Source organism: Hypomesus nipponensis, chromosome 4, assembly GCF_054491055.1.
Source record: "Hypomesus nipponensis isolate SF chromosome 4, ASM5449105v1, whole genome shotgun sequence".
NCBI lineage: Eukaryota > Metazoa > Chordata > Actinopteri > Osmeriformes > Osmeridae > Hypomesus > Hypomesus nipponensis.
In genome coordinates, this window is record NC_140364.1 from 8,905,067 (window position 1) to 8,929,073 (window position 24,007).

Genomic DNA, 24,007 nt, shown 5'->3' on the forward strand with positions numbered 1-24,007 from the left:
GGGAGGGTCAAAATCACATTCAAAAAGGTTTGTTTACTGTATTCTATCCGCATTGCTTGCGTGTGTTTTGGTGTGTCTCACCTGTACGTTGCGGAGTGTGCTCTGCAGTGTGTGTGTGTCGGTCTCTCCGTTGGGTCCGGAGATGCTCTGGTTCTGTTCCTGGGTGCCGAGCCAGGTGTGAAGGGACACAGCCTCGTCTTGGTACTGCTGGTAGCGCTCCAACAGGCCCGACAAACGACCGCCCAGGTCCGACGACTGGAGGTGGGTGAGAAAGAGGGAGGGAAAGGAGAAATAAAGTCATTCTAAAAAGTAATAGAACATGTACTGTACAAATGCATGAGATGATACAGTATTTTGCTATGTACTGTATATGTCATGAATCCTCATGACGTTGGACAGAGCTTTGTCTGTGTCCCTCACCTTGCTGTGTAGAGCAGTGTACTGCTTTGTCTGTGTCCCTCACCTTGCTGTGTAGAGCAGTGTACTGCTTTGACTGTGTCCCTCACCTTGCTGTGTAGAGCAGTGTACTGCTTTGACTGTGTCCCTCACCTTGCTGTGTAGAGCAGTGTACTGCTTTGTCTGTGTCCCTCACCTTGCTGTGTAGAGCAGTGTACTGCTTTGTCTGTGTCCCTCACCTTGCTGTGTAGAGCAGTGTACTGCTTTGTCTGTGTCCCTCACCTTGCTGTGTAGAGCAGTGTACTGCTTTGTCTGTGTCCCTCACCTTGCTGTGTAGAGCAGTGTACTGCTTTGACTGTGTCCCTCACCTTGCTGTGTAGAGCAGTGTACTGCTTTGTCTGTGTCCCTCACCTTGCTGTGTAGAGCAGTGTAGCGATGATTGGCGTCTTGCAGTCGCTCCGAGACCTGGTGTTTGGTTGCCTCCAGTGCCGGGTCGGACCCCCGCACCTTCTCCAGGGCTGCCTGGACAGAATCCAGAACCTTCTGGCCCGAGATGGAGACAAAGCGCAGGTCCGCCTTGTGACAGATCACATCCTCCGCCAGCTGAGAGGGATTCAGAGGGTTCAGAGGTCACAAAAGGTCCGTTTGAACTGACACAATACATACAAGTAAAAAAAAAACTAACACGTGGAAGATGTAAAAATTCTTACGGTTACGTAATTTCATAAAAGTGTCAGAAAATGAGAACCAACCTTTTTATGCTCCTCCAGTCTCCCCTTCAGGCCTGGTGCGTCGGTGTCTCCCTCCCCCAGAGAGCTCAGCTCTCGCTCACTCTGTTCCAGCCAGCTCCCCAGGACCCCGTGCTCCTGGATGAACTTGGCCAGCTCCTCCTTCAGGGTCTCGGACCTCCGCAGCCGGTCCTGACAGCTCTTCAGCTTGTCCTGGTGCTGCTGGCTCAGCAGGTCCAGCTGGGCCCGCAGGCGCTGCTTCTCCTCCGGGGGCACGGCCGAGTCAGGCTGCTCCAGCAGGGAGCGGGTCTGCTGGGTCACTTGAAGCAGTTGAGCCTGCTGGGCCTGGAGCTGCTGGAGCTCCGCCTGAGGATCAGGGGTCAAAGGTCACAAAGTTAAAAGGGCACTGAGTCATAAATAGGGACACAAGTATATGCAGAGCTGGTCTGGGAGGAACTTTAAGAGCTGGAGTGAGAAATGGAGGACTATTCACACAGATGTGCAATCTCCAATGACATTTTTACAACAAAGAAACCCCATTACGAGTGATTCTGAAAAATATGTTTAATCAAGAAGATAAAACCAGATGAGAAAGGCCACAAGAAGGGAGAATCTAAGACTGACCTGTAACATGTCTGTGTGTGTCTCCAGAGTGCTGTCTGGATGGCTGGAGGACGAGGGGGCATCAGTAACGCTTCTGCCCGCCCCGCTCGAGGCACTGCCAGGCTGGCTGAGGGTAGACAGCTGCCCCAGGAGGGAATCTATCTTTCCCTGGGTCTCTTGAAGGTCTTCCACAGCCTTGGCCTGGACAGAGAGACAGAGAGAGACAGAGAGAGAGAGAGAGAGAGAGAGAGAGAGAGAGAGAGAGAGAGAGAGAGAGAGAGAGAGAGAGAGAGAGAGAGAGAGAGAGAGGGAGAGGGAGATGGAGGAAAGGGATAGGAATGAGGTCATTTATTACATGTCAGATAAATCTACTTAGACATGGCAGTGCCCATTCAAGAATAAATTCAACACAGATTTAAGGCCAGCCTCTTTGTACCCTCTGTGTGTTCTGCTGGACTGTGGTGCTGATGGCGGTGTCTAGCTTGGCCAGAGAGGAGTGGGTGGAGTCCCTCAGAGTGCCGTACTGCTCCTTCATCCTGGCCAGTGCCTCCTGGAGGTTGGTCTTCTCTTCAGGGGTCAGGTTGTCACCGTGCTCAGACAGGAAGTCTTCCACGGAGCGGATGGTCTCGGTCACACCGTCACCTCTGGTCTGGAGGTCCTTCTGGACTTCCTGGAGGGGGGAGGGAATATTGAGGAGGAGAGATCAAGAAAGACAGTTAGAAGGAAGAATAACAAGGACAACAGCAGGGAGGTAAAGAGAAAGAAAGCTAGAGTCAAAGGTAGATGGAAGTTTCCAAACGTAACATGTGGTGCAGAAATCATATCCTTTGAGGTTTTGTGTCACAGATTTCAAGCCAAACTTTACCATTCATGCAGTTTTACAGTGTGATACATGAAGGGGATATTCCAGTTAGTCTCACCTGAAGCTCTCTCTGTTTCTGCTGCAGCACGCTCACATCACCTGACTCTGTGCCAGCTCTCTGATTGGCCAGCATGCTGGCAGCACCAGCCAACCACATTGTGAGGCCTTCCAGTTTTTGTGAACAATCCGCCTTCTGCTGCTGCACCACCTGTGAGGCACCGAGGAAAGAGGGCAAAAAGGAGAGGGAATGAAAGAAAGACAAGACAAAACTCATCGTAAGAAAACCCATTGTGATATTGAATCACATCTTAACCATTTCCCTCTTCTCAGAAACAAAATATACTTTTGAACCCTGTCTTCTCACACCTAACAAATACACTCCTGCTTATTTTGAAACCCCTTGTGAGATAGTTCACATTGCCAGGCTTTGAGCAAGATGTGTCCAGAGTTCACACACACACACACAAACAGACACAGCATGTCATCAACAGGTCAGTCAAGCCACAATAACAACGACAGGAAGAAATCAAACAAATGCAGTTTCTTCATTTGCAGTTTTTTTTCCCTTTCTCTCCGTATTGCTCGAAAGGAGAGAAAGGAAAAAGTAAAGTGTTTCAAGTCAGCAAGGCATCTCTCTGTTCTTATATTCTCTAGTCTTTCCCACGTGGCACAAGCACTTTTCCCTTCTTTGGCAATCTGGAAGAGCAAAGCAGACATATTACCAACATACGTGTTATAAAGGCACACATGCAGATAGAGGCAAACACATTTAGCGTAATGGCCTAAAGTGTGGTAGTAGCGACTAGCAACATTTCCGTCTATGTCAGGTGTCTACAGTAAGTATCCACAGCAACAGTAGCAGTTGGAGGCCAGCTCTATGAGATAACCCTCCTGTTATTCTGAACAAACATTAGACCTTTTAAGTGAGTAAATATGACAAATGTGCAATGTTAGTGTGTTCACACAGGCAATAATATTTACATTATTGGTTCTGGCAAAGGTTATTTGGATATGGTTACAAATGTATTATTTGTGATGATGGGATATGATGATAATATCTTTGCGAGCATGTTAGCTAACACTCTCTCTCCTCCCCTAACCTCTCTCTCCCTCGCACTCTGCATCTCCCTCTCTCGCTCCATCTCTTTGTCTTCCTTCTCCTTCTCCCTGAGCCGGCGTTCCTGCTCCCTCTCCCTCTGGGCGGAGAGGGCGTTGGCCTGGGCTTGGGCCTGGCCTGAGGCCTGGTGGAAGGCCCTCTGCAGCTGCTGGAGCTGTCCCAGCAGGTGCCTGCTCTGCTCGGGCACCAGGTCCTGAGCACGCTCAGAAATGAACACCTGGATGTCAAAGGCCACGGTGTTAACTTCATTAGAGCGGGACGACAGAGAGGACTGCAGCTCCTGAAAGGGAAGGAGGAGAGGAGGGCAGGGAGAGAGAGAAATGACATGTACATAGTAAATACCAACAAACCCCCAAAATGATATAAGGAAAATACATTAGAGAAAAAGTTGTCAAAGCAAAAATAGTTATTAACTAAAAAAGCACGGACAAAGCAACTGTACTGTTGTATGCTTGTATCATGTCCTGTAATATACAGAAGAATGAAGGCGAGTGTTTGAACCTTGCACATGTGAAGCTGCTGTATGAGCTGAGCAGGGGGGGCTTCTCCATCTGTCCTGTCAGACCCCTGCATCTGAGTCTCTGTCTCCCTCAGCCATGACAGGAGCTCTTCCACCCTCCCTCCAAGAGACTTTTGTTCTCCACTCACTGCCTCCTGACAGACAGAAACAGGAGGAGGAGAGAGGTAGGACAAAGGAGGAAGGGATAGAGTCAGTAAAAGCAAAAAATAACAGCTTCTGAAAAATAATATAGAAACAGTACAACGCTTCTTGTTTCTTACTTTGTATGAATCTCTGTGGGCTCGCAGCCCCTGCAATATACTATCAGAGACCCCTCTAGCAGCCTCATAGCAGCGAGCTAGGCCTCGCCCATCCTTCTCCAGGGCTGTTAGGAGCTGTGGAGGCACTTCCTGTGGACGAGGCTCTACCAGCCCCCTGGCAGCCTCCACTTCCTTGTTGACTTCGGGTTCGAGATCCTTTAGCTCTAGACTCAAGACCTGAAAATACAGACAGAATTAATAGAATTTCACTCCAATACAATTTCACTCCATTTAAACATTTATATCATAATGCTGTTCAGTTCTTATTGTCCTTGTGTCCCTTACTTCTGTCTGTTTGATGATGTCATCAAGAGCAATGAGGCTGCGACCAATGGACTGCTGCTGTTGCTGTTTGAGGCGGACCTCGATGTGTCTGACCATGGACAGCAGAGCCACAATTCGCTGGTCATGTTCCAAACATTCTTGACGAACCAATGAGGACTAAGGAAAAAAAGAGAATGAGGAAGAGAGTAGTAGTTGCAAACATTTCATAACATACTAATGCTGGGAGGTCTGCTAATCAAAGCCATGAAATAACCTCTGAGTTAACCTTACCTTTCCAGTTTTAACAAAGCTCCTCTCTTTCTGTGTTTCAATTTGTCTTATCTGTTCTTCCTCCTCTTCCCCCCAGCTTTCGGTGGTGTCGGATCCAGGCACATCAGTGGTGTCCGACCCAGTAGGGGGCTCATCAGACAGGGACTGGCTGGTGTGTGGCGACCCCTGGATGCTCCGAGTCTGGGTTTGAAGCTGGGAGACGCCCTGGGTCTCGGGCTCAGAGAGCTGGTCATCTCTGGTCGTAGTCTCAGTCTGCGATGGACTGTCAGCCTGTTGCTGCTGCTGTTGTTTCTTGTTCTTCTTCTTTGCTTTCCCAACTTTTTTTGTGGTTTCGGCCGCAGGAGTCCTGCCCTCAACAGGGTCCAGTTTGGTTGTGAGGGCTCCAGGAGGAGTCTCCACCAAGTCAGCACCTCCCTGGCTGTCTGACTGGACCTCCTCCTCAGGTGAGCTGACACTATGGTATTCCGTTTCCTGGCCCAGTGGTCCAGTTTTGTTCACCCTTGAGCTGTCAACTTCGACATTGTCCTTCAGACTGGACTGAGTTATCTCTGGTGCACTGGAGAATACAGGTCTTTGTTGATGCTTATCACCTCCTTCAAGGCTCTCAGCAGAGGTAGCCATCTTGTTTGTCTCATCAACACTTGCTGTTGTGGCAGCATCACTGTCAGATTGGCTGCCACGATGCCCATCCACCCCCCTCTCACCAATGAGAATGGAGCATACAGTTGTTGGTATCCCTTTAGAATGTGCTGTTTCAATTTCAGCAGTGTCTGATTTCTTAAACCTTTTGTTCTTCTTACTCTTCTTTCCTGGTTTTGTTTGTGTGACCAGGTCTGGCAGACGTTTCTCCTCCCTTTCTCCTTCCTTCTCTTCCAACATCCCTCTTTCCTCTTTCTCTTTCGACAGACCCTCAGAGGGACTCTCTACAGTCACGCTATCCTTCACAACGGTCACCAATCCTTCCTTCTTCCCTTCCCGCTCCTTTACGACTCTCGCCATCTTAACTTCATCCCTCTCTTTCTTTACCCCTCCCTGTCGGAGGGCTCCTAGCTTCTCAGTGGCCTGCTTGTCACCAACACCTCCATACACCTTCCTCAGAAGGCTCTCCTTTGCCTTCAGCAGAAGAGCATCTTTATCACAGGTGGCTTGGATGGCACTCTGAGTGGACTCTATCTCCTTTCTACCCTCGTTCTGGCTCGTCTGAGCAACCATCTCCTCTTCTTTATGTTTTGGTTCTACCATCTCTACCACCTCTCTGCTCTTATCATCTCTGCAGCCTGCAGGCTCTCTGTGTTTCAAAGCATCTCTCTGAGCCTCTGTAAAATGTCCTTCACCAAAGGAAACATTGGCCGCTCCGTCTTTGATAACATTACTTGGATCTTGATGTTCCTCCTTCGTTTGCACCTCAGCACCTTCCCCATGGCGGAGGTCTGGAGATGCTGACTGACCACAAACCACTGCTGGTGGATCTTCTTTCTGTGGAAGAACATCTTTCACAACATCGCTCTCAGATTTTGCATCAATCTCTGACTCTTCAAACTGATGTTTTGCCTCTGATGGATTCTCAGATTTCTCTATCTCAACCTCTTTCCCTTTCTTCTTATTCTTTCTCTTCTTTTTGCTCTTGCTCTCTGCCTCTTTAGAGGGAGGGGGTCCCTGGTCTGCTGAGTGGTCAGCGTCAGTACTTTCCCTGGCTTCCATCTTTGGGTCCTTCTCATTCTTCATTCTACCCCTCTCCTCCTCCGCTTCATGTCTCTGGCTCTGAGTCACACGTGTCTTCATTTCCTCTCCCTCAGTAGAGGCAGAAACATCAGTGATGTCTTTTTGGTCCCTGGTTTGTCTTTCACAGGCGCCAGTCACATCCGACAGCGTTTCTATAGCCAGATAAGAAGGTCCTTTCTTCTCCACTGGTCTAATCCCATCCACATGTCCAGATTTAGTTGTCTTTGCACGTGCTGCGGCAGTAGCACTGGACTGGGTCAGAATGGAGACATGATCTTCAGATGTTGCCGCGTGATCAGGATCTCCCTTGCCCTCCTCTGCCACTAAAACCTGCTCACCATCCATAGTTTTTTTGGTATCTTCATGCCCTTCTCTGGGCAGAGGTTTGGGCCTGTCCACACCGTCTGGCTGGGTCCCCACTTCTTTAAGTGCCTGCTGTAGCCTTTTCTCTGCTTTGCAAGCGAACTGGGTCAAAACATCAAAAGATTGATCGGACACCATTTTTCCTTTTGAGGCCACCTGTTCATGTTCAATCCGCTCCTCAATGGCAACATCACAAAGCTGTGGAGCTTGGTAACTCTCAGATATACTCGCCATGAGAGACTCATCTCTGTCCACTGTAATTGGCAGCATGAAATGCCTTTTCTCAGCCTCTAGGGGGGGTGATGGAGTCATCACCCCTGTACCTTCAGTGAGCCGGTCCGGACTAGACACAGCTAATGTGACTGCAGGACTGTTGCTACCATTAGAGGAAGCTACAGGTGTTGAGCTATCTTCATTATCACCTTCCAAATGTACAGACCTCAGGTTATCCTGAAGCTCAGCAGCCATCTCCTTGGATAAGAGAGAGGCTTTGACCGCTTCCTTCAGACTCGACACCCTCCGTCCGGTGGTGGGGTCTAGTATCCCACCTTTCAGCATCTGTTTGGTGGCGATGAGCTTGACCATGTCCTCCCCCACCAGTCCTCTCTTGGAGGCCTCAGTTAGTGGGAGTCTATCACCGCTCGAGATATCGATGATCCCACCAGTATCTGCCTGATTCTGCAACATTCTGAGTGCTGGGACTGGGTCAACTTTATTGGAGGCCATGGCTTGAGGCAGCGTCAGAGCCTGGCCAGTCTGTTTATCCTGGATGCCCCGGAAGGGTTTCACCTCCAGGAAGCGCTTCCCCGTCTCAATATCTATCTTACCCTGGTTTATAAGGTCCAAGTAAGGCATGATGCGGGCTGTTTGAGGGTCTAGCAGACCCTCTGTTACCCCTCGGGAGGTCATGGCTGCCTGGGCAGTCTTCTCATCCAGCAGACTTTGAGACACAGCCTCTGTCAGCGTCAGTCTTCTCCCCGACTCTGGATCCAAAATGGCTCCTGTGGATGCCTGGAGGAGAGTTGCTTCCGGGTGTGAGCAGGTGGGTATCTCTCCCTGGTACACATTCTCTAGTTCCTCAAGTCCTGAAGCTATAGACCGGTCCACCAAACCTCTCTCCACTGCATCAGACACTGACAGCCTAACCCCAGATGCGTGGTGTACAATACCACCCTCAGCCACTTGTTGGGATAGGGCCTGATAGGCCTCTTCTGGTCTGATAAAGCCGCTGTGAATAGCTTGGTTGAGAGGGACAGGCAACTTTGTCTTGGGGTCTAAGACTCCTTCCATCTGCAGATGTAGTGTAGCTTTAGTACGGCCAGCATTTGGGTCAGAGCCTTTACCACGACAAGATTTCTCCAATGCCACCAGTTCTTCTCTATGGTCACCCTCAATCAAACCCAAGTTAGCAGCCAGGGTGACTGAGACTTTCTTATCCCTGTGGAGATCCACCACCCCTCCAGAGACCACCTGTGCTTCCAGGAGCCTAGCCGTTGTAGCAGGGTCAATCAACCCTGCCTGTGTTGCCTCTTTCAGGGTGCAGATTCGGCCTTTTTCCACATCCACCACCCCCGCCAATGATTTCTCTGACTTCAGCACACTCCACATCAGGTCCTCGTCTAGCAGGCCCTCCTGCATCACATCCTCCATGCTCAGGGACTCGCAGGCACCGACGTCGAGGAACCCTCCAAACAGACCGGCCTGGGCCATTAGTTTGACTGCAGTGTGTCCAGGCAGAAGGCCCTGGGCCACAGCCTCGTCAGGGAGGAGTCTGTCCCCATCCTCTGTCACCAGGCCTCCCTGGCGGAGCTCCGCCGCTAACCTCTCCAGCTCGGCATCGTCCTCACTCTTCTCTTCTTCCAGTTCCATCTCTGGAGTCATAACCTGGGGGTGGCCCACCTTTTCTCCCATGTTCTGGGGACAGTCTGCTGCATGTTTGACTCCAACGCTCCTGGTCTGCAGACTTTCCAAACCAACCCTTTCTTCCTTTTCCTCTTTCTGCTTCCCATCTCCCCCTAGGTCCACCTTATCGCCAACTCCTCCAACTGCTATCTCAACTCCGTGCTTCATGTCTTCAATTTCTCGCTTTCCAATCTGAGATAACCCGTCAGGGGCCCCCTCTCTTCCTCCTTGTCTATAAGATTCCTCCTCCACCTGGATAGAGGCATACTCTTTTTGACTAGTCATTAACTTTGGAAGCTCTCCCTGGACCTTCGCAATTGTCCTTCCATCCAGCTCCCCACCCAAGCTATCATCCGAGACCACCTCCATGTACTCCTGTTTCTCTGGAGGGTTATTGAAACCATCTGGAGCTCTAGATTGTGTGGCATCTCCCCTGACCGGACCAGTGGCCGTAACCAGTTCTACCAGTTCAGGCTCCAACAGGAGAAGGCGCTGGCCGGAGTGGGCATCCACGTAACTGTGGGTCATCAGGTGGAAGAGGAGGTGATGGCTGGCCTGTTCCTCTGGAGCCATACGCTCCATTAAAGAGGGGTCAAAGGCCAGGCTCTGGGGTGAGGCTGGGCGTGGAGCTGAGGAGGAGGGTGGAGGTGACGACCCTGTGGAGCTCCAGCTCAGGCGGTTCAATGTTGGGGATCCTGATTGGTTCATGTTGGATAGAACGTCGGGAATCTGGATCTCTCTCAAGATCTTCACCACGGAATGTTCCAGGACCTCCTCAGCCTGGTTCAAGGGCACCACCTGGGGGATTTCGGGCAGGTAAAGGGCTCCTACAGTATGACGTTGTCTCAGGATCTTCCTAGCCAGCTCAGATGAGATCGCCCCCTGCTGGAGGGCCTCAGCAATGGGAAGCAGCTCTCCAGACTCTGGCCAGAGCATCCCCATGAATGCCCACAGCGCCTCCAGCACCAACACAGCAAGGCGAGGGGACAGCAGGTCCATTCTCATGGCCTCCTCCACCTCCAACCTGCCCCCACTAACCGGATCTAAGATCCCCCCAGTCTGAAGCTGCCTGGTCAGCATGGCGCAGGCCAGGTCCTGGTCCAACAGGCCATGACGCAGGGCCTCTTCTACTGTCAAACGGTGTCCTGACCGGGGGTCAGCAATGCCACCCGCAAACAGCTGAGCTTCCAAGAGTCGGACAGTGACCGGCCGGTCAATCAGCCCCTCTTGTACAGCTCGGAAGATGCCGACTTTGCGTCCAGAACGCAGGCAGACAGTACCTCCTGGTTGTTGCTTGACTGGGAGGAGGTGGAGGAGGCTGTTGTCGCTGAGGACGCAGCGCTGCTGTAGCTCTGAAAGGTTCAGTTTCTCCGCCGTGTTGGGATCTATGAGCTCCTTGCGGTTGACCCTTGACCTGAGCTTGGTGAAGATCCTGGGGGGAAGCAGGTGAGCCTGGCCAGCCCTCTCCAGACTATGTCTCTCTCCCTGTGAGTCCCTCAAACCTCCAGAGCTCATCTGAAGCTCCAGGATTCGCAACCCCACCTCCTCTCTGATGACACCTTCCTCCATGGCTGCAGCCACCGGTAGGAGCTGGCCCTTGATTGGCTGTGCCTGGTCCATCAGATGCATGGCACCCTCAAGTTCAGATAGAGATTGTCTGGTGTGGTTGTCAATCAGACCTTGGCTTAGGCCCTCATCCAATGAAAGGGTGAGAGGGGAGTCGGGCTGAAGAAGCCCACCCATGGTGAGCTGAGACTCTAACAGGACAAGGCATGTGTCCTGGTCGATCAGGCCTCGCTGGGCAGCCTGGAACACTGGGAATGTTTCCACGGTACCCAGGTCGATGACTCCAGCTATGGCCGCCTGTCTCTGTGAAGGAGGAGAAAAACTCACAGTCAATATCTACCGCATCATTCTTTAGACAGCAAGACAAAAGTAGCTTCCCCGAAAATAGAAAAACTTTGAAGAACCCCCAAATATCACTATAAAGGCATCTAAAATTGAAAGTCAGATTAGGTCACGTATTATTTATAGCATACTTACCTGCATACTACTCTACTACAAAGCACTAAGCATGCAACAAAGCAAACAGAGACGGAAAAAAAGTCACATTAAGGAAGCTCTGAGAGGAGGTCGAGAACGAATCAGAAGGAAAGACACCAAAAAGAAGAGATAACAACAAAAAAAAGGTCTTCAGAAGTTCAGAGGCTACGGTAACAGGGAAAGCGAGCGCTACTTACCATGCAGGACTGTCTCCCATGATGCACGCACACTAAGAAATCTCAGACGATTGCGGCGCAACAGGTGAGAAGCTTGTTGTTAGCACTGTGCATGCCACACTCCCCCTGCTGCCTGGGAGACTGTCGTGGATGCACTGAACATGACCTGACCTCACCGCTAAACCTCTCCTTTAAGGCTAACAGGGCAGGGGCAGCCTCATGAGGAAGTCAGCTTTAGAATTGATACTTCTATATGCTAGCGGGCCTAACCTGGACCTCTCTCTCTCTCATCTGGGTGTCCTTGAGTCTCCTCGGGCAGCTGTTAGTGATTTTGAAGCAAAATGCAGATTATAGATTCACACATTATTACAGCATTAGACAGCACATACTTCTCAGACATACTCTCTCACGCACACACACAAAGAAACACACATAAAGAAACACACACAGTGTGGTCTGGACACATCATGCTCAAACGGTGAAGTGGGGGTTTGCATAGCCGGCCTCTGGTGCTCTCTCAATACCGACAGGGGCACCTCAAACACTCTCATCTGGCAGAGAGCTTCAGTGTTCATGTTTACTACACAGGTAAAACAACCCCACGACCATACACCGCTCATAGAAACCAAGATCGTGTGGAGAGTTGCATCGTCGATCACTGATAACTGATAGACCATCCATTGCGATTCACACACTCATTCTATCCATTTTCAACTGACAGGGAGGAATGTACAAGCCTACATCATGGACTCTATAATGACGTATGGTTGGGATGGGGATAGGTGAATGAGTGCATCTGCCTGTTTATGTCTCCTTGTAAGACACAGTAACTTACAATGTGTGCTTTCACAGGCTTTCATGGATGATGAAAAGGAGGTCTATGGCTGATGTTTGTGTGTGATCAGAGGATGTGAAGTCTAGTGGCTCCAATGTGTCCAACCATGAGTGACTATTGTGACTACGGTCTGCAGGTGCACTAATACAGCTAATGATAGCACAAGCTCTCCACTACTAGTACACCACTGTGGGGCCATAGATTAGCTGTTAAGCATCTGTGCTCAATGAGGATGACGGTGGTGGTGACGGAGATGATGGAGGTGACTGCAGGCGAGTTGTTGTTGTTGAATGTGAAAGGGGAGTTCACTCCATGCCATGATGCAAAATGGAAGTTAAGCAAAAAAAAACCCAAGTCAAATGAGACAAGATGGAGGGTGGCGATGGTGGGTGTCGAATGTGTGTGATTGACGGGCAACATGTAACATGCAGCACACACACACACACACACTTGTCGCGCTAACACACAGCTCAGGAGCGTACCCTGATCATGTAGCCTGCGACATATTTCAACAGCTTAAGCACGCATCCCTTTTCAGCATTGTACCGTGACCTTCCCCTCCCCATTCCCAGTCACCCCCTCCACCCCACCCCCAAACCCCCCCCCCCCCCCCCCGTTCCTCCCCGACCCCAGGGAGGACCTCCCTCAATGCCCCTTTGTCCCCTGCCTCTCCACCTCTCCCCTTTCCTCCCCTCCGTCCGCTCTACCTTTCTCTCCTCTTCCTGGGCCAGCTGGCGCTCCAGCTGCAGCAGCTGGGAGGAGGAGCTCTCACACATCTGGCCATAGGTGGCCGTCAGCTCCTCCAGCTGGGTCTTCACCCTGGCTCGCTCCTCCGGGGACAACCTGGAGGACACACCCAGGAGGGGGGTTAGAGAGGGTGTGTAGAGGGGGGGGTGGAGGACGTGTATGGGAGAAAAATACAGGGGTAGCTATGGAGAGTATGAGAACAATGGAGCGACAGACAGACAGACAGACAGACAGACAGAAAGAAAAACAGAAAGAAAGACTCGATAGAGATTGTTTTGAAAGAACAGGAGGACAGGTGAACATACTTGCTGGCCTGTTTAGACTGTAAGAAGGCCTGGGTGCTCCTGATGGCTTCAGATACCTCCTCCTTCTTAGCTGCCAGCTGCTCACTGATGGCCTGCAAACATCACACAACATCACTGACAACACCACGTCCAGGAAACCAGTCCAGTGTGTGCGCATGTGTGTGTGTGTGTGTGTGTGTGTGTGTTTGTGTACCTGCTGTGCGGCCAGTGAGCACTCAGCGGAGGGGCCTCCTGATCGTCCCTGGAGGCCCCTGACAAAGCCCAGCAGCTCGGACACCTGGCCCACCCTGGCCTGCTTCTCCTCCTCCACCTCCTTCTGCTCACACACACACACACACACACACACACACACACACACACCAGCCCCACAGGAGGGTTACAACACTGGAACTGTATGGTGCTGTACATTCACTCTAACGTGGACAATGTTAAGGATGCAAAGACGTTTAACCAGTATATTTCACTGAAGTGACTCCGTTTCAGACCCACCTCTTCCTCCTCTAGTCTCCTCAGCGCATCGCTGATGTACTTCACGTGCTGCGTCGTCAAGGTGACCAGGGCCGTGTAGCGCGTGCGCAAGTCCATGAACTAGAGAAACAGAAATAGGTTAGCATATCTCCATTCCTCCCTCCATCCCTCCATCTCTCTCTCTTCCCTCCTTCCTTACTCTCCCGCCGACCTCCCCTACCTCTTGGGTGATGGCGTCGGATGAAGAGTGCACCCTCCTCCTCTTCACGGGGGACTTTTGGGTGGACTCCACAAAGGCCCTGTAGGTCATCAGCTGCAGCTCATAGTCCTGAATGACACCAAGGTAACGCACATCACACAACACATCAACACGTCGGCCACACAGTAATGACAAGAGGATACACAAAGGTAACACAGCATTACCATAATCTAACATGAAGGGAAAAGATGGAAGACACATTTTCATCGTAAACATTTTATAGGCCTGACATATGAGGATATACAGAATGACGAGGGAAGCTAGGGTGTCGGTCTCTTGAAACATGACCTTTTGTTAGTCTTCTATGGATGTGCTGCGTGTCCAGAATGTGACCGGAAGGTTCTAACGTACCTTAACAGAGGTGCAGTACAGCTTGGAGTTGGTCTGGCACTCGTCTAGTTTGGTTTGGTTCTGTTCAATTTCGGCTACTAATGCCTGGGGAGAGAAACAGGCCAGAGAGAATGCTATGTCACTAACAGCAGTCACTCGTAAAAAAAAAAGGGAATCTTTCACTCTACAATTTTCAACACGACTGACTGTCTGTCGACCAGATCACAAACATGATGCATGCGTCCGTCTCAACTTATCCTCAATGAATCAATCATTCATTCTACGAGTCCTTCCTGTGTTATTCTATACATTGTTCCTTTGTCCTTCACACCGTTTGCTGGGCCAGCTGTTCAGACAGGACTTTGCTGTCGGCCTTTCCAGTCTGTATGTTGCCCTGCCTCTCAGTGGTCTCCTTGATCCAGTGGATCAGAGCAGAGTGACCCTCCCTGTACTGCTGCAGGACAGAGCCCAAGGTCTCCAGCTCCCCACGCCTGCAACACACACACACACAAACGAGGTGTAAGTGCATTTATCGTTGGCAAAATGTACGTAATGCGCTCTACATCTCCACCGTTACCACTCACCGCGTTTCCATCTGCCTCTCGATGACATTCCACCTGTCGGTGAGCTGATTGGCTTTCTCCTGGTAGCGTTCCAGCTCAGGGTTGCGGTCTGGGTGGAGCCTGTTGAGCTGAGAGCCCGCCTCCCGTGCCTTCTGCACCTCTGATTGGAGGGAGAGAAACACGCCCTCCTGCTCCTCCAGCTCAGTCTGCCACTTCTGCAGGACGAGAGAAAGAAGAGAACAGTTTTAAAAACACCTAAGAACAGTCAAAGTGTGTGTGTGTGTGTGTATGTGTGTGTGTGTGTGTATGTGTGTGTGTGTGTGTCTTACCTCTAGCTGCTCCCTGAGGGCCACAATGGCCTGTGTGTCCGCGGGGACGACGTCCTCCTCGCTCAGCCGGCTCTCGTACCTCTTCACCTGGCTCTCAGCTGTGTGCAGACTGCTCAGCAGAACCTCCACCATCTTCAACCTGACAGAGAAGAGAGGAACCAAGGGGAGACAAAGGATTCAGTGAAGAGTCAGTGTGAATGAGAGAGTTGGAATTTGAGAGGAGAGGTGGTTTGGTGCGAGAGTGTGCATAGCTGTGTGTGTGTGTGTGTGTGTGTGTGTGTTGTCAGGTCCACTGACTTGTTCAGGAAGACGGATGAGAGCTTGTGCAGCCGGTCTATCTTCTCCACGGCGAGGTTGAGTTCCGAGCGGAGCACAGGCACGCTGGAGGAGGTGGGCTTGTCCTGGAAGAAGCTGAGGCAGCGACGAGACACGTCCCCTAGACTGGAGCGCAGCTCGTCCAGCTCCACCAGCAGAGCCTGGAGGAGGGAGAGACAGTCAGCCCAGGTCAGGACGTTAGGTACTGACTATGTGAAGGAGAATATCTCACAGCGATGATTTGAATGTTGACCAGAAGGTGGTGCTAATGGTGCACTACTGACCTCTTGCTCGGTGATCTGGACAGGGCTGTCAGCGCTGTCGCCTAACAGGTTGCTCGGGGGCGGAGTCTGGATGCCTGTCATCAGCCTTTTCTCTGCGTCCTCCAGACGAAGCTTGATGTTCTGAAGTTCAGAGAGGTAGGAGCGAGAGACAGATTCATCCTTCTCCACTGGAGGAATCGAGGGAGGGAGGGGAAGAGGGGGAGAAAAGAGTGAGATAAAGAGAAATATATTTCCATCCTACATTAAAAAGTCAACATTACCAGCTTATTGGATATCTCGGAGAACACTGCATGGCAACGACACTGGAACTATGACATGTGTTTTCAATTTGGACTGATCTTCCATGGTAACCCTACCCGTCTCCATGTTGACCAGGAGCTCCTGGCAGTGTTGTCGGGCAGCGTCGGCCTCTTTCTCCAGCTCCCGCCTCTCAGAGGGCGTGAACAAGGCGCTCTCACGGCTGTCGGACAGGAAGTCGACCAGGTGGGCGTCCAGGCGGTCCAGGGCCTGGTCCCTCTCTGAGGGGGGCTGGGAGAGCACCTGGAGGGAGGGTCAGAGGACGAGGGAGAGAGGGATGTCAGTGACCTCGCAATCATTTTTGTTAGTTGAGTTTGAAAAATGGTTCAGAGAGACAAACTAAGCCAAATGTCCCACATAACCAGGAGCAATTTTACACCTCAAACCGATTTGCGGTCTTACAGAGTCAATTTGGGGTGAGAAGCAAGCCTGTGAGAGTGTGAATTGGAAACAGGAAGGTACGTAGTGCTGCAGGAAGTCTCACCGTGTCCAGGCTCCAGGAGGAGACTGCCCTGACGTCTTTCTGCAGGTAGTGCCAAGACACCACACTCTTCATGTTGACGTGGAGCTGGTGCCACAGTGCCATCACATTCTGGTACAGCTGCTCCATCCTGGGAACATGGAGAGCACACGATAAACACAGGACCTATGTGTTGCATACAGTGTGTGTATGTGTGTGTGTGTGTACAGTACCTGCTGGCAGTGTCTATGGCCTCTTGGTTGGGTGGAGGAACAGTGAAGCAGACAGAGGGGACCATGGCCTCGTTCCCCGTGGGGCTGATCACCTTCCATTTGGTCCTCTGAGAGTTGTCTTCCAGCACGCACTCCTCCCCTCTACTGATGGTGATCTGGGGGAGGGGAGGAATGTAGATGGAGGTAAGGGAGGGAGGGAGGGAGGGAGGGAGGGAGGGAGGGAGGGAGGGAGGGAGGGAGGGAGGGAGGGAGGGAGGGAAGGAAGGAAGGAAGGAAGGAAGGAAGGAAGGAAGGAAGGAAGGAAGGAAGGAAGGAAGGAAGGAAGGAAGGAAGGAAGGAAGGAAGGAAGGAAGGAAGGAAGGAAGGAAGGAAGGAAGGAAAGAAGGATGGGAGGGAGGAAGGAAGGAAGGAAGGAAGGAAGGAAGGAAGGAAGGAAGGAAGGAAGGAAGGAAGGAAGGAAGGAAGGAAGGAAGGAAGGAAGGAAGGAAGGAAGGAAGGAAGGAAGGAAGGAAGGAAGGAAGGAAGGAAGGAGTAGAAATGAAGTGAAGTGGAATGGTCGAATTGTTTGGAAGAGTATGGATGGAAAAGAGATGGACAGATGGACAGACAGAAGTGTGTGGATATAGGCAGAGGGGGGGTAAGAGTAAGGAGAGGTAGAGGAGCAGGGTTAGAGACAGGGGGGAGGTTAAGGGTAGGTCAGGGAGGGAAACAAATGAAAACAAATGTTTACAACAACAAACTGAAAATGCAACACAAAATGCAAATGTTCATGGGTTTCTTGTGGGTTAGCAAAAGCCCAACGACGAGATGAGATACTAGGACCTACTGCACCACAAGAACTGTGCCACATGTAAACGCAGCAGCCATTTTAGGAACCAAGGTCTATGTACACAACCCTGATTGTGAAAATGGCTGCCTTTCCCAGTAGTCAGGACTGCATTTGTTGATGACTGTACAACAACATCGGCATTCATGTGGGTTCTCAATGTGGCATAATTCAATACAATTCTAAGATTCCCAAAAAAATTTGGCTAGGCAAAGCAATGGGCAGTAGAGGTCATCAATTAATGACAGTGGCTCCCTCCCACCCAGCCCGTCACATACAGTGCATTAACATTGCAGAGTAAATCTACTTCTTATCTGAGACTGCTGTAAAATAGCCTTGTTGAATGAAGAACTACGGAGATCTACAACTAAGATTTCCATGTTCAATCGCATGGTTATCTCAGCTTTAATCAACTGACGTGATACATTTGTGATAAACAAATGGCTCACAATGTTTAGCAATGAGATTGAAGCCAAAAATAACTGATCCTGTGGCTCTCTGACCCGATTTCCTTGACAAGAATTAAATGAAGGCTAGTCTGCAACTCCCTTTCAGTGAAAAATCTCAATTTCTATGTGTTCTAATCTGGGCCAGGCTAATCTGGGCCAGGTTAATCTGGTCAGCAGTGTGCATGTTGCGGTCCGAGCATTGAGGTGAGAGGAGGATAACAGCGGCGGCTCTACCTGAATGTTAGCCTTGCCAGCACAGCAACACACCAGAGGAGGGGGGGGTGAGGAAGAGGGGATGGGAGTGAGGGAGGGTGGAAAGAGGGAAAGAAACAGAGGGATGGATAGAGAGAGAAGAGAAGACACAGGAGAGGAAGGAGAGAAGAAAGATTACTTTCGGTGTACTGTCAGGTGGAGGACTACGTTTGGGGGAAGTTTTGTAACTCGTGTGGAAAAGGAAAAGAGGTGAAGAAGATCTGTTTATTCACACTCCTCCCCCTGACAACGATACATTGCGCACGCTCCGCTGGCCGGACCAACCAGAGAAGTGGACTGAAATAGCGGTGTCCTAGCCCCTTCTCTGTTCCCCCTACAGCAATGGTGGTGTAGACCCCTGCCTGACAGCACGCAGGTGGAGGGCATGATGCATTATTCAGAAGCTTCTAGAATCTCTCATGGCACCGCAGGATTCTCAGCTCTCTCCGTCAAACGTCGACAAGAGAGCCTTCTCGTGTCTGTGCGAGTGTGATGTCAGAGGTGTGTGTGTGCATTCCTGTGAAGTCAATTGGAGTTCTCCTTTTCTCATCAATCATTACTTCATTTTCGAGTGCTAGTGTGTCTATTTTAGGGGCTTTTTAACTAATGTTCCTTCAATATTATAACTCTAATGGCATATTGTAACAGCCGAAAACTTCTCACAGTTAGCCTGTCAGGGCCTAAAGAGACCAAAAACCTTTCACCAAAAAGTCAGATTAAGAAACTACGCACATCGCCAAGATCATAAAAACCAATGACTGCCTGATAACAAAGTATAGCCGATGGGATCAGTAGAGTACAGGTTGTGGGCGGGGCTAAGATAGGAAGTGCAAGGAGTGAGGTGGAACAGTCTGTAATGAAGTGAGGGCGACTAGGTGTGAGGAAACCTGGCAAGCTGTTCATACCTCTATCTGGCGATAGTCACAGATGGCTCGGATGGGCGTGGTCGCTCCCAGGGTGCTCTCTGCCGCGCGGGGGCGGAGCTGGACCACCGTCTTGGCCCGGCCCACCAGACTGGCCACAGAGCTGCGGTATTCAATCAACTGCTCTTTCTCCTCCTGTAGGGAATACCATTGGTTCAGTCAGGCTGTCAATTAAGTTATCAACCAGTCAGGGAAGAGTTACATTTAGAAAGAATGGGTCAGTTATTATCATACTTTTCTCATTTTATTTAATGTGATTGTGATGATTCAATATACTTTGGGGACCAAGTCCTGATGAGATTACTGGGCATGATAAAAAGGGTACGTGTCTCTATCAATATGCCTGGACTTTTATATGAAAATATTGGCATGAACTCTACACTACCCCAATCTATCGTATAAGGATATCTCTGACGACTTAAAGTTCAATTATCCTGGTTTAACTGGAATTACGTTAGCATACAACCCCATCAGTGACATAATTTCTATATTCCTTGACTCAGTGTTGGAATTAGCTTCCATGCCAACCCCAAAATAATCACTTTGACATTAGTAGCTCAATGATCATCATGACATGTAAAAAGTACCTTTCATTACTGCTCACTGGCTGCCAGAGCTTGATTAAGGATTCTTCAGGGCTTAGCTTACAAGAGGGTGCTAACTCAGCTAAGCTAGCTCAGAGGGTATGACTGAGGGGACTGAGCACTAATAGCATTACACCCTAGAGCTGAATTTCACAGGCAGCATTAGCACTGAACTAGCATTAGAAATGGGTTAGTGCTACCTGTGGTGAACCATGAGTCAAAAGACCATTAAGAAAGAGAAGATGGTGCAGGGAGAAAAAAGAAAAGGTTTAATAAGACTAACTACTAAGACTGAACTCTGTCTGAGGAGACAGAAACATTTCATAAAAGTCCTATGAAAAATACTGAACCTTATCAAGATACATGGAAGGAAATTAGGTCAAGTGGTAGGGGGTGTCTTTAGGATTGTCTAATCCCTCACGGAATTCAGCTAGAAGGCCCTGCTGGCTGTTTTAATGGAGTGATTCAGAGGCATCTGTCGTCATGCTGTTTAATCCCCCCCACCCTTGTGAGAGCTGGAACACACACCGCTCTGGAAACTTCTGACCAGGCTGACTGAGCTGGGCCCATCCTTACTGTGCCATCTGCTGTGTGTCAGGTGGGCATGAAGGTGGCAGAGCCAACGGAAAACACAGGGAGGGATACAACAGGAAAAAGAGTTGTGTGGCTGAACTCGCTAATAGAGAGAAAGACAGGCTAGTGCTATACTATTGGTCAACTATAAGAACTATGCAGGTGAAATTAGCATTTAGTATTAGAGAAAGACTGGCTACAGATATTGTTGGATTATTGTGGCAGGCCAGATACTGTTCCTGCACAGAGTTTTGAGTCATGGTTTCCCAAGTATTGCAGGTGGTCAATCTGTTCAGGTGTGTTCTAGAACGTTGAACAGGATAGGGTTGGGCCAAACATGAGAGGTTGTATTCTGGGTACCATGGAGTCCTGGAGCAGGTCCTCCAGTTTGCTCAGTCGGCTGTTCTTGTCGCAGGTGTACTGTCTCTTGATGGTGTCCTGAAGCTGTCGCAGGTAGCTCTCACACTCCCGAGTATCACTCACAAACTGACAGGAGGTGAAACAAACAGGTCGATACAGAAGTCAGAAAGAGGACAGAAAACTGAACAGCATTACCAAACCGTTGAGTTTTGTTACTATATTTTTTAGTCAAGCAGAAAGCCAGGGGTGCCTGCATGTCACGTGCAGTAATGACTCAAACCACTGCTGACTTGTCAGTCCCACAGGAGCGTCTTTACTGTGTAGGTTGTGTCTCCTACCTGGAAGTAGGCTGTGTTGTCTTTGAGATGCTGATCCACACATACACACAGCTGGCGCACCCACTGCCACTGGGTCTGGAGGGCTGCACTGTACGCCTGGGGGGGGGGGGGGGGGGGGGGGGGGGGCAGAGTGTGAGCGTGTGAGTTGTGTGCGTGTGTGTGTGTCCATACTCAATCAGTGATTGTGTCTGATGAAAAGTATTTGAAAGTGTTTGACATTTGGAGAACAGAGAGAGAACTGTTTGTGCTGGTAAGCATCAAAGGTAAACATTTTTTTTTTTAAAGTCCTCAAAAGGTCACTTCATTCGAACGAACAAGAAGACGACAGCCACGGTTCATCCTGCTGCTAGGCAACCTCACCTCCACTGTCTGTTTGGCCGGGTGGTTCTCGTGGCACAGGCGGTCCCCTGTCTCCTGCAGGGACTGCATCACTTCCTGCTTCTCCTCCAGCTCTGACCTCATTTCCTTTGAACAGGGGATAGAGGTGTTAAATGAGGTCATATAGCTATCTCCTCACATGTAGAGTTGTTTGAAATAGTGCGTGTGTCTGCCTAGATTTGATACAAGTTCATGTGTGACGTGTGTGTCGACCACACGTCCATCCGCGTCCACTCACGGCGTAGAGCTCTTTTTTGGCGTTGACGTTAGTGTTGTTGTCGCTCCAGTCGTAGGCTAGCTCCTCCTCCTCCCTCTCGTTGAGCCAGATCAGCTCCTCTGTGCAGCGCGCAACAAACGCATGCAGGCTCTCCAGGCAACGCAGTCGCCATGACGAGTGCTCCTACGACGACAGGGAGTGATGATGAGCTAAGTGTTTTTTTTAGATCTCTGGGGTACAGTTCTCCATAAGACTCATGCACACGTCATACCCTGGTTAATGCACACATTATATACACAAATATCCTCACAAAAGTAAAGCATCATATCTATGCAACAAAACACTTAATATGCTAACTCCATAAGCCATACCCCCAACCATGCATGCACGCACACACATGCTTGTGATTATTCCTGTGGGTGTTATGGAGAATCTATTCAGTTGGGATCGGAGGGGTGTGTATGGGGCAGAGGCAGGTGTACACCCGTCGCTAGCTCAGTCACACGCTAATGAGATTAGCTATGAATGGGGGAAAGCTGGGGATACCAATCACACACACACACTTTTCCTCTCTCTCCAGGAGCACACACACACACACACTCACCAGTAGTTTGCAGTATTGGTGCTCCAACTTGGCCAGAGTTTCTGAGTAACTACTTCTGAAGTTAGGAGATATATTTGTCTAGGGGAGAAAAAAATTGAATCAAAACCATAGCTCATTCTACTGAAATACCAATGGGGTTGTGTGTGTACATGTGTGTACGTGTGTGTGTGTACCTCGTAGTTGCGGGCCTCCTTCAGGCTGTGCAGCAGCTCTTCCACAGCAGTGTGGATGGCGTGGTGTGTCTGCAGGTTGTGCTCTACAGATGGAAGGTCTGCCCCCCACTCAGCACGCTCCAGCAGGTCCTGGAACACCCAGCAGGTCAGCTTCCTGTCAATCCACCATTCATTTATACCCATCTACCTACCCCCCCCCCCCCACTCCATCCCTCCGTCTCACCTGCGTCTCCTCCACCCATCCCAGCAGCTCGTAGATGAACCTCAAGCTGCCCTCGTCCTCCGATGACGACATGGCCACCAGCTGGGACCTGGACATGGGTTTCCTGAGGAGGGAAGCTCCAAGGGCCCCCAGTGCCCCGACGGCCCCCAGCAGGGTCTGGGCCCCCGTGGGTAAGGAGATGCCCCCCTCGACCCCCTGCGGGGACGCGCCCTCCAGCCCGGTCAGCTGGGAGAAGTGGCCTCTCCTGTAGACGCTGGCGCACTGGAGCCTGAGAGAGACCAGCTCCTCCTGCAGACACGACGCCCTGAAGGCCAGTTGTTCCACCTGGTAGAACCTCTCGTCCCGCAGGATGCTGATGTCCTGGTTGAGCTGACGCAGGAGAAGCTCACAGTCTTGCAGGTGGACGCCCAGCTCCCGCTCACAACACACGCCCTCCCCCGCCTCAACCCGCGACATGTCCTGGGGGTGGACAGGGACAGATGAATGGATGTAGAGAAACAGAGAGAGAGAGAGAGAGAGAGAGAGAGAGAGAGAGAGAGAGAGAGAGAGAGAGAGAGACAGAGACAGAGACAGAAGGTGAGAGGCAGGTACAGTATGTGTAGAGTACAGCAGAGATTGTTCCACTCACAGCTTGTAGGGTGTTCCTGCCCAGGGTGAGTTTCTCTTCACAGTCCAGAGCCATGTTCTGGATCTTATTAGCCATCTGCAGCAACAGCTCCAGCCTAAAGAGAACAAACACACCGTCAGATCAAACATCTTAACAATGAACTCCTCACATGATCAGCAGACGGATTTACATTAGATTTAAGCTCATGACTGGCAGCCTAACACAATGTTCTTTAACTCTATTTTAAGAAGAAAAGATAGTATTATGTGGGCCACGAGGAAACGAATAAAAACGTATTTAGGCAAATTTGTGTGTGTGTGTGTGTGAGAGGGTGTGCGTGCGGGCGTGTGTATTTGTGAGTGCTTGCATGCAGACAAAGGTGTGTGTGTGTGTGCCTGTCGGACCTGTCCACTGCGGGCCGGAGGGCCTTCTCTCTCTCCAGCATCTCCAGGATCAGCTTGCCCCACTCCTCCTCCAGATCGTTGGGGTGCAAACCCTGAGGCAGTTTGATGCGCCCAAACTCCATCCACACCTGGAGAAACACACACACACACAGTGAGACACAGTGCTCCCGCAAAGTCCTACAGATCTCGTGGATATTTTGAGGACTGAATTATGTCATTGTGTGTCAACTCAGACAAACATCTATTGATGAATGAAAGGACGTGATGTTTTGAATGCCTTAGGACACACCAACATGGACACACGCACACATCCCACAGCTCCCTTTAGCCCCATGATGAACAGTATGCCTCTCGAGGTATGCACTCCCTTCTCCTCTTCCCCTTC

The 24,007-nt window shown here is 50.4% G+C and overlaps 1 protein-coding gene across 1 annotated transcript in view; it reads right to left on the reverse strand.

The window, feature by feature from the left end:
• Window positions 1-24,007, reverse strand: part of macf1a (microtubule actin crosslinking factor 1a) — a 79,699-nt gene that overhangs the window by 49,881 nt on the left and 5,811 nt on the right. Inside the window, exons 7-36 of the mRNA XM_084696236.1 lie at window positions 23,623-23,750; window positions 23,240-23,333; window positions 22,612-23,070; window positions 22,389-22,517; window positions 22,216-22,293; window positions 21,633-21,794; window positions 21,377-21,481; window positions 21,017-21,112; window positions 20,679-20,804; window positions 19,144-19,296; window positions 16,712-16,866; window positions 16,503-16,629; window positions 16,078-16,261; window positions 15,722-15,888; window positions 15,420-15,598; window positions 15,123-15,261; window positions 14,815-15,008; window positions 14,562-14,721; window positions 14,252-14,335; window positions 13,862-13,969; window positions 13,663-13,761; window positions 13,367-13,489; window positions 13,174-13,265; window positions 12,829-12,964; window positions 2,648-2,797; window positions 2,164-2,397; window positions 1,749-1,928; window positions 1,149-1,490; window positions 808-999; window positions 82-255 (exon numbers count right to left, since the gene is read on the reverse strand). Coding sequence (XP_084552362.1) covers window positions 82-255; window positions 808-999; window positions 1,149-1,490; window positions 1,749-1,928; window positions 2,164-2,397; window positions 2,648-2,797; window positions 12,829-12,964; window positions 13,174-13,265; window positions 13,367-13,489; window positions 13,663-13,761; window positions 13,862-13,969; window positions 14,252-14,335; window positions 14,562-14,721; window positions 14,815-15,008; window positions 15,123-15,261; window positions 15,420-15,598; window positions 15,722-15,888; window positions 16,078-16,261; window positions 16,503-16,629; window positions 16,712-16,866; window positions 19,144-19,296; window positions 20,679-20,804; window positions 21,017-21,112; window positions 21,377-21,481; window positions 21,633-21,794; window positions 22,216-22,293; window positions 22,389-22,517; window positions 22,612-23,070; window positions 23,240-23,333; window positions 23,623-23,750 — 4,749 coding nt within the window. The remainder of the gene's footprint in view (window positions 1-81; window positions 256-807; window positions 1,000-1,148; window positions 1,491-1,748; window positions 1,929-2,163; window positions 2,398-2,647; window positions 2,798-12,828; window positions 12,965-13,173; window positions 13,266-13,366; window positions 13,490-13,662; window positions 13,762-13,861; window positions 13,970-14,251; window positions 14,336-14,561; window positions 14,722-14,814; window positions 15,009-15,122; window positions 15,262-15,419; window positions 15,599-15,721; window positions 15,889-16,077; window positions 16,262-16,502; window positions 16,630-16,711; window positions 16,867-19,143; window positions 19,297-20,678; window positions 20,805-21,016; window positions 21,113-21,376; window positions 21,482-21,632; window positions 21,795-22,215; window positions 22,294-22,388; window positions 22,518-22,611; window positions 23,071-23,239; window positions 23,334-23,622; window positions 23,751-24,007) is intronic.